The sequence below is a fragment of the Athalia rosae genome, chromosome 7 (assembly GCF_917208135.1).
Source record: "Athalia rosae chromosome 7, iyAthRosa1.1, whole genome shotgun sequence".
Classification (NCBI taxonomy): Eukaryota; Metazoa; Arthropoda; class Insecta; order Hymenoptera; family Athaliidae; genus Athalia; species Athalia rosae.
Genome location: NC_064032.1, coordinates 1,698,434 through 1,708,833, shown reverse-complemented (window position 1 = coordinate 1,708,833; position 10,400 = coordinate 1,698,434). Strand labels below are relative to the sequence as shown.

Below are 10,400 nucleotides of genomic sequence, written 5' to 3'. Positions count from 1 at the left end.
CATCATTTTGAAGGTAGAAACGAGGGGCGCGCCGTACTTCGTGGTGATGGTGGGGGTCGATCGGCGATTATCGTCCGTCGTCGGATTGATTCGCAAGATGGCGCTGAGGTAAGAAAGGGGAGTGCGCCGTCGAGACCGAATTCCGGGGATCAGGATCAGCATAGCGTCGGGAGAAGCCCAGAGTGGCTGAGTGCGGAGTCTGCGGGTGTATCGCGAAACGCGTTGATCGTTTGATGGCGCGTCGTCGCGACGCCGTGCGGGGTGGGATTATGGTTTACTGGTAACTTGTTTAGCGTCGTTTACGGTGACGTCACGACGCCAGTCGTCAACATGGGCGACTGAATCGTGGTCGGCTCGGCTCCTAAGCTGCAACGCTTAGAGGTGAGGTTGGGTTTTGAAGTAAAGGCATCGGCGGCACCACTACCACCATAATCATCGTCGTCGCCGTCAGGGACTGCTGGGTTAAGCAGAGCCAGAGGAAAAAGGCATCAGCAGTCGTTAGTTTACAAGATGGCAGACGGGCCGTGCGGTGAAGAGGCACCGAGTCTATTCGGCTCTATAAATCGCGTGCCCAAAGAAAGACACAAGTTCAACAACAACGATCTCCTCATGAACATTGATAACAATAAAGAGGCCGTTAGTCTCAACAAAATTTGTGATAGGGAGTGCGCTAGTTATATCGTTGAAAATAAAAGTGCTGGTGATGTTGATGTTGATCGTGATCGTGGCTTTGACGACGACGACGACGACGAGGATGATGATGATGATGACGACGATGACGATGACAATGACATCGGCGAGTACGAAGACGAGGGCGACGTTGACGACGACGAAATTAGCAGCAGTAGTATAATCAGCAGTTGCACGAGCGATGGAATCCTTGTTGTTAATTCAACGAGCTCTTCAACGAATGTTCAGACCACTCAAACAACCGTAGTCAACAACAACAACGCTAAAGAGCCAGTAGATCAGGGTAGTGATCTCGTAGGTATGATGAATCCTGTGAATAATAATAACAATAATATTAATAACAAAAAATTGAAGCAAAAAACACTTGGTGGTAAGCTAGAGGACAGAAGTTTGTTAGATGGAATTATCATGAACGCCGAAACAATATCGTGCGGCGTTATCGTTCAAGAACCTAAAAGAGGAGCAGCGGTTAAAACTATCGTCGAAATAAAACCCACGGGGCTCGTTGCTTCCACAACGAACTTCAAGGGACAAATTAGAACCGCTGAGGATAACGTCGGTGGACCCTGCGGGAAGAAACGATGCGTCGATCGATACGATAGCTCCGAAAGCTCCGACAGGTGAGTCCTCTTTTTTTTCCTCTCATTTCAATCGAATTATTCTATAAGGATCATTTTCTCGTATGTTACTGTGATGCGGATTAATCAGTTCTTTCAGCTTTCATAATTACTCAAAAACTTCCAACTATTCGTAGCCCAACGGGGGCGTCCAACGCTCGTTCGAATTTTTGAAATATTTTATTATTCCTCTTTTCTGATGGGGTGGTTTTCTTCTGAAAAATTTCACCCGATTATTCGTACCACGTGTGTCGTCTCACCGACTTCGTAATCCAAATGGACCGTTTGTGTAACGAGTTTGAATAACATCAAATTCTTACACAGGCGTTACAAACGTGTCCTCAAAATTTTATTTATTTATTTTGAGTTCCACGTTCAAATCCTTTAGTCACACGAATTTCTTATTGTCACCGTCCCCAACAAAGCTCACGGGTTTCTCATCCCAGAATTTTTTTCAACTCAGAATCTTCCCCATCTTTCTCTCTTCATCTCTTCTCTCCTTTTTTTTTTTTTCTTTGATTTTTGAAGGTGTAAATATTATCAGAACTTTGCTCTTTTCTCTCTCTTCTTTCTTTTTTCTCTACGCTCGTGCGTTCCGTAGAACAGATAGGAGAACCGAAACTAGTTTTGAAAACTAAACCCCCCATTAAAATAAATACAAATTTTAACAAATCATTCGATCTCTTTCTCACTCACTCTCTTCCGAATGCTAGTGATGTATTTTAGTACCACATAAAGAACCTATTCGGCTCCAATATACGCATATGTTAAAAAATTCAAAGTTAGCCAATATCCGCGTTTATTTTAAACAACTCTACGCGCACGGATATAGATAAAGATTTGTATAGCGGGAATTGAATGAATAAATAGTTTTTATGATAAATCGACGTATTTTAGAAGGGAAGAAAAATTTCTTTTAGCAAGGGATTGAAAATTTATACCATATATATGATTTATATACGAGTTCTGACAACGCCCCGCAGAGATTTGATGATAAATATTATTACATATTGTACGTATACACCTCCGTGCACACTTGCGGTATAACACATTGGAATTATATGTACGTATATTTGTACATATCTATTTATGTAACTGGTATTAAATACTATGTACTTTACAAGGAATTGTTTCAAAGAGAATCTGCCCGCGTAAACGAAGAAAAATAGTTGCGGTTAATCATTCCCTCTGAGATATTTAAATTGCAACAGCTATATACGTACATATGTACGTACGGTATATAATATGTATACGAGAACTGGTTTTCATCATATGAACGTGCTCATAATATTTAATTAAATTTTAGAAACAATTCATTATCCCCGTTTTGTTGCACTTATTCACATCAAATGAGGAAAAAAAAATTTTGTTATCATTCGTGATATCTTTTATTTCCTTTTTCTTTTATCTATATAACGATACCCAATTATCATTGAATATATTTTGTCAGTCTGCAGAACGGAAAGAAAAAAAAACGGATAAGAAAAAAAATATGTATCACTCACAGTTGATTGCAAACGATCAACGATGATTAATTTTTTTTCTTTCGTTCTTTCGTTAGCGAATTAATTTGGTAAACAATTCCGAACCTCTTCGTTTTCGTGTTGAAGTAATTTGTTGACAAAGAGCTGGTTTATTTCGTTTGAAATTTTTATTATTTTTGATATCCTATACACACTTGTTTGTCCAACGCGGTGATGTGTGCAGCATGATTTTCAACCAAAGCTTCGTCAAAAGTCGGGGAACTGAAAATAAGTTTTAATTGCTTATCGGTTGCTGCCACAACGTTTTTATGTATAAAAAAAGATGCGATACGTTGTAACGCACATTTTGTACACGCGATCTTTCACACCGAAGGTATTATTTTGTCTCTGTGTTTGGTTTTAATTAGTCGAATAATGATCAATTCGTCGAGCGTACGCATAGGTATGTGAAAAACCTTTATGTTGTTTCGTTTCTTGCATTCAGTTTCTTATATTCTTAGAACAAAATCACGCGTGACGTGAAAATTTTCATTCGTTCAAGATCAGGTACGATCAATTGGGTATGGTCTTTATTTTTTAATCTTCGAATGCAAATATTGATGATAATTATTTTTATTATAATATTATGCGTTTTGTGCTGACATTATTTTTCGATGACACGATTCATCGGTTTCTCCCCGTAAACACACAAGCTTCGTGCAGATGTTCTCTTGAAACGCAATTTACATTACATGCAATGCATGAATTACCAAGGCTATTTATTATTAGGTATATAACATGCAGTTTCGACTCGTCCCATTTATGTATACATACTTTGTTTGATTTTTATTTATTCGTTGGAAATATTTATGGTTTTTCGCTTCGCGTCTCTAGTATTACCGTCTTCCCGGCAGTCTCCGTGAATCGGTTTTCGACAATGAGAGAATTTTTTTCAAATTTTTGCCCCGCTCGTCGAACTCGCGTACGGAAACTTTTGATAGAAAAAAGTGGAACGGAATATTCGGTGGTTAGTTTTATTCGGGACTGTACACCCTACGGCCCTTCTTGCCCGTTCCCTCGACGGGTTCCGTCCTCCGTTCTCGATTCCTTCCTTCACATTTTCACACAGCAACGCTTAAGATGGCTCCCGTCGAAGTATAGTCGGAACGCGGCTGAGGGCCGCGCTACAAAACATGCATCTCTATGTACTATTTTTACATTTCCTATATATTTTCGTTTTTTTCTCTTCGGGTTTCCTATTCTTTTTATTGTTACCCCCACTCCGGTCATTCCAATTTTCCGAGAGTTTAGTTTCTCGGCGTTGCAACTGGAAAATAGAAAAAGAAGGAAATTCCACAGTCTTCTTCAACGGGAGTTATAGTGACTGCAGTGCTTATATGCCTACTAGCTACTTTTGAATTTACATATACACGTATTCCATAAATTCAATAAATGCGTGTGTGAAGGTAATACGCGTAACGTAACGTAACGCCGTCCACGTGCGTTTTTTCTACCTGCCTTCTCTTACTTTGGTTTTTATTTTCTCATGTACTCTTTGATTCTAATTTTTATTCTTTCAATTCATCAGTTTCTCGCGGTTCAGGTATATTATTTTCGTCATCGGATTTCATTTCGATTCTTTTTTATTTCGGTCGTCGAAGAATTTTTCGTCAATTAATATTCGATCAAAGAGACGTGCATAGCATTTTCTTTCTCCTTTTTCTTTTTCCTCTCTTAGTAAGATTTTTAATTGCCGCACGCTCGTTAGATTGCGTATGATTAGGAATTAGATGGCGGAAAGTAGACACGTTATGCGTTTTTTTTGTTTCTCGATTTTGCCTTCTTCTAGACTAATATTTTTTGATAAAAATCTATCCGCGTATACCACGTACAGCCGAAGAGAGTATAGCAACGCGACGGTTGTTCCGTTGCTCATGCGCTGCTCTCCAGGTTTCCGGTTGACAACGGTGACTGCAACGTCGACGTCGACGTCAACCAATGCTCGCTTCGTTGCTATCAAATAAAGGAATTTGGCGTAAAAATTCACTTCCGTTACTCTAGATTTGACTTTTCTCTACGCCCTCTCGTCTCTCTTTCTCATTTTCTTGCTTACTTTGGCTTATCTCTCGCCCTCTCTCTCGGTTTATCTTTGTTATCTTTCTAATTCTGCTCCATACTTTCGTTCGAAAATGATTTTTTCCTTTTCTACTTTGTTTTTAGAATCCACGTGGACAAACATTAGGTATATTAGTTTGTGCATCGAAACGTCTGACCATTTTTCCTCTCCCCCTTCGTTCTGTAAATTTTGACGCCATACTTTTTGCACTGTGCCTAGCTATGAGAAACGGGACAGGCGTAATTATGTACGTACGTGATTTTTTATAGACAGTGATTCAGGAAACTGTTGAAAAATTCTCTTAAATCCCCCCCTTTTTTTTTCCTTTACGTTTCCCCGTCATCGTCAGTCTTTTTCTATACTTCCGTTTATCGTCATACCTATCTTGTCAGCTGTTGCGAAAATCCTTCGCAAGATTTTTTATCTTATTTTATTTATTTCTTTTTAATTAAAATGTGCCTCTACGCGATGCACGTTATGCACTCGTATCAAAGAAAAGATTTTTCGCCGCATCGATGCGATGCGATGCGATTGCGACGCGATGCTAATGATATGGTAATATACCCCGTGGTAATTATCGATGTGGGTATATATTTATATACACATAAATACACGTATGTATGTACGTAGATTTCATATATACATATGCGTGTTAAAAATGCGGTTGAACGCCCGTAGCGCGTGTTATATATGTTTTATAATTTTTATATACCATATCGGTCTGTATGTATGTTTATAATAGATATTGCCTTCTGACACGCAACATATTACCTTATTGCACCTCGTACATACACATGTACTGTGTGCATACAGGTATAGCATCGCCCTGTCTCTAACGATTTAAAATTTCTCCGAAGGGATTATTAACCTTGCCCGTGATATGTAGAAAGTAATAAATATATATCACATCACACGGTGTCCGATACACGGGTATTCCATACGTGTGAATGATTTTAGCGTGCAGAATTTAGGGAAAAAAAAAACCGAGAATAAAATTAAAATTGATTGATATCGTACTTGATAAAAAAAAATTCGAATGATTTATACACATACATCACGACTGACCAGACAAGATAATAAGATTGAGAAAAAGAAGAAAAAATGCGTGGAAAGATTATACCTCATCCTAGACACCGATTTGCACGGAGGGGAAAAAAAGGAGAAAAAATTTTTATTACAAAAAAACCGAACGGTACAGAATTATAAATAAGTTTAATTTTGTACGCGAATATAGATGTGTGTATTGGCTACGCGAATATATCTCTGCACGTACGTATATACAGATATACGTATATATTTATATAAATTTTTTTTCGTCTTCTGCATCGCGTTAACCGTCCATGACCGGCTTGATACGATAATGATAATGGTAATAATCAACAATAACAACATAAGGTATATAAATTTTTTTTTATTTTATTCATTTTTCCTTTTTTTTTTTTTTTTTTTTTCATCATATTCTTATAATACGACTGTGCGGCGATCGCGGATGTCTGATGGCCGTGGCCGTGAAAGTGAAATTAGTGAATGAAACGTGGGTAACAACCTGGTCCCAGTTTGGTTGGTCGTTTGTATATGTATTAACTATAGTATAATACCGTACTGGTCGGTCGGTTGGATGGTTACTCGCTTGCTTGCTTTCCGATGCCGCGAATCGAGGTAAAGGTTGACCGTATGGAATTGCCTCTTTTTCTCTTTCTTTCTTCTCAATTTTCTCATTTTTTCTTTTCTTATTCGGTGTCTTCATTTCTTTTCTCTTCTCACCCACAACTTATCGCACGTGCAACGAGTACATATTACTACACACTTCGTATCGTGAATTATACAATTTATTTGATTTGCAATCCAAGCGTGCCATTGAGATATTTTCTACCATCAATTCATTTCTTTCTTTCTCCCTTCGTTCTTCATTAATTATTTTTTCCCCTTTTTCCCCCTTCTCTTTTACAATTAACTATGCTATTTTTGCGTGATTGCGGCGTCGACGTTGACGAAGATATGAATATATGTATAGCACGTATGCACATCGTATATGTTGTACATAAGCGTCTGAAAAAAGAACCGCGACTTACACCTCATTATCTTCATTATCATGAAATATCTACGTACGTCGAAAATTGTACGTGTAGCTTTTGATATTTTTTCAATTGAAATTTATTCGTCATTCGCAGTGTGTAAAAATTACCTTCAATTAATTTTTGTTCAATTTTTTTCTCTCTTGTTAATATCAGAGGATTAATGATAAAATTTTGCAGATGCAAATTCGCGTCTACGATTGTCCGGCAAATATAAAAATCACGCGACCTACGGTCTCCTCTTCTTCGGTATACAGGTACATTACAGCTGTGTACATCGTGTGTACATTTGTAATCTGATTCGTATCGCGAGCAATCAGGTTTCACGATCGGATATCAATTATGATATCAACGGAAACAATCGATGAGCTTTTGTGTCGAGTTTTTTCTCCCTTTGTCTTCGTCTTCTTTCTTGATCAGCTTTCCACGTTTTTTTGCTCATTATATATTTTACTTCGGTCTCGGTTATCATGGTGTACCACGTATGTATTTCGTTGTCAATCAATTTACATGACTCGTATCGTACCGTGATACGTGCATACATACGGATGACAACACACGTACGCACTCGAGTGCTACATCGTCAGCGCCAGGTTGAGCAAAAATTTTTTATTTAATTCTTTTTATTTTCGGCTCTCGCGTCGCTGCCGCTATTTTGTCGTATAATGCAGTGTTGCGTGAATATTTCGCTTTGATAGGACGAGAGAGAAATATCGAAAAGAGATGGGCTTGTAGAGATAGAGATAGAAATAGATACAGAGAGAGAGAGACACGCATGCATCCCTTCTACCCGTTGGATCAATAACTTGGCTCTGGCCCTTCCTTCCTGCCAGCCTGCCAGCCTGCCAGCCTAGCTTGCCTACCTACCTACCTACCTACCTACCTATCTACCTACCTACCTACCTACCTACCTACCTACCATACGAACCCTCAGAACTACCTTCAGCGCATCGAACGCGCGCATTTCGACACGCGGTATAAGCTACGGAAATTACCTTACTGCCTGCCTACCTCCTGCTACTGCTTTTGCTTTTGCTTTTGCTACTTCTATCCACTGCCAGATGTAATAGTAGTTATAAACTTGTCTCCTCTCTCGTCTGCAAGGCTTTACTCCTAGAATTCCACATTGCATCCGCATCACCGTACAGCAAAAGTAACAGAGCAGTAGCAACGAGCCCTCGGGACGGATTAGAACATACCAAATTTTTTCTTTCATTTTCTTTCAATCTTTTCTAATCGGCTGATCGATCTCATCGATCAATCGCTCATCGATTAGGTTTCATGTTTTTTTTTCTGAGTGGTCGTTTCATGTGTTTCCAAAAATGATAGATGTTCAATATTGTGATTACGATAATGCGAGATGAAATTTTTCAACGTTAGTTTTCAATGATAATGTGTGCAGCAGCGTACGTTTGGGGGGGGGGGGAGGGGGGGAGAAAGGGGAGTCGATGCACGCGTGCAATGCTCTTTCTTTTTCTCTTCCTCTCTTTTCCCTCGTTCTATCTCTTGTATTTTTTCTCCTTGCCTTCCCTCTCTCTCTCTCGTGTACAGCCATGACGTGGAAGTCGCGATGAGAGAGATGTGGATAGCTGCTGCTGCTGCTGCTTCTGAATGTGTCTTCGTCGTGTGTTGAATTTATATGTTTCTCCCATGTACTCGTGTGCGTCGGTGATGCTGCTGCAGTAAGGGTTACGTAATACTTTCCTCGAGGTTATCAACTTCGTACCGGTGGTGGACTTTATAATACTTTTTATACGTACTCTCTCGAATACCACCACCGCTGACTTGTGCACGTACTTTCTTAATTTTCTAGTATTTTAATTATTCGCTTGTTAGTTTTTTTTTTTTTTTTTTTCTACCAAATTTTTGGTCGGTATCATTATTATCCCTCTTTCTCTTCGTCTCGTCGATCTCGTCGCGCAATCCGAATCGATGTACGGATATATATAATTTTTTATACACGTCGTTTCGCAGTGGCAACCACAGGCCGTGGCAAAAAAGTAGTGGAAAAAATGAAAAAGGACGATTAGCCTTACATTTAATCACATATCTTATATATATATCTTATATATATATATATATTTATATATGTATAAAGTTGGCACGTTTTATATATGTACCGCGCGTATGTATACCTATGTATGTAAAATATTTACGGTCGTACGACTGGCCGCGCGGATTCCCAGAGTTCCCACGCGCCATCCTACTTCTCGTCGCGTCGTCCTCGTCATCCGCCATTATTATTATTATTATTATTGTTATTATTATGCCATAGGTTAGAAATGACATATATGCGCGAAAGCAAAAAGTACATTACTCTACGTAGTATGATAATCATTAGTTTCCCTTTCATCTGTACCGCAAAATTCAGGTACCGAAGAATGCAGAGGAGATCCCGATTGCTCCATTTTGTTATTGATTAGGTCATTTATTTTTTTTTGTGCCTGTATGCATCGATATTTAGTTTGATTTTATTTTTAGAAATACATGGTACAAATTTCGAAAATGTGTTCGGGCGCGAGAGGATTTTTTTTTTTCGTTTCTAAAGAATGAGATATAAATTTCGGCGGGTAGCGAGTCGATACGAAATGCCCTATATACGTACGGTGTATGCAATGTATACGAAGAAACTTGAAGAAGGGCGAAGATTTGTCTCGGTTGAAATTCTCCCACGGGAGAAACTCGACGGAGGTATGAGAGGAGTGGAGATGGCGGTGGTGGAGGCGGAGGTGGAGAAGAACCGCGAGATGAACGCGCGCGGTGCGTTGTACCAGGAACAAGAAGGACCCGGGAGGAGGCAATCCCGAGGCTGCGGCAGGCGAATCCTTCTGGATTATTACCGCTGCTTCTGCTTCTCCCGGCAAAACCCTTTCCGATTCTGTACCACGGACTATGGTCAGATACACTCGGCTGTGTCTTGCCGCGGGTCGACGGAGCGAATCTCACTTTGCGATTAAAAAATGAAAAAACAAAGAAATAAGAGGAAATAAAAAGGAAGAAAATGGTATGGAAAAAAGATAAAAAGTTAACCGACTGGTTCCAGGCACGAAATACCTCAAATTCTAACCCGTAAGAAACTTAAATAAGTAAACTACTCGCCCTGAGGAGAGGAAAGGAGAGAGAAAAGGAAAGGGAAGGATGGAATGAGATGAGTGCTTCGTTCGAAAATGGTAAAAATGATTGCGAAGTTATAAATAATGCAACGCAATCGCGACCGAAGATGAAAAAAAGTGGGTATGTACCACAAAATGCTGTCATATCCTGCTTTGGACACAACTTTGTGAAAAAATTTTCTCACGTAGATAATCATAAATTGGATGTAGCAATATTTTAAATAACGCGTACGATGACCGGAAATTAGATAAGAATGCGGGAAGGACGATCGATCCATTCCATTTCTTTTTTTTTCTTAATTATTCTCATCGTTCCAATTCATTAG

The 10,400-nt window shown here is 39.2% G+C and overlaps 1 protein-coding gene across 11 annotated transcripts in view; it reads left to right on the top strand.

Moving 5' to 3' along the window:
- The first annotated feature begins 17 nt into the window (after positions 1–17).
- LOC105683579 (homeobox protein 10) overlaps positions 18–10,400 on the top strand; it is a 59,283-nt gene continuing 48,900 nt past the window's right edge. For 10 of the 11 annotated variants that reach the window (XR_007279207.1, XR_007279208.1, XR_007279203.1 and 7 more), the window contains exon 1: positions 18–1,310. Coding sequence is in view for 3 of the 11 variants with exons in the window: in XM_048657787.1 (XP_048513744.1) it covers positions 511–1,310 (800 nt within the window). In the remaining 8 variants the exon portion in view is untranslated. The remainder of the gene's footprint in view (positions 1,311–10,400) is intronic. The other variant, XM_048657788.1, reaches the window with a different exon arrangement.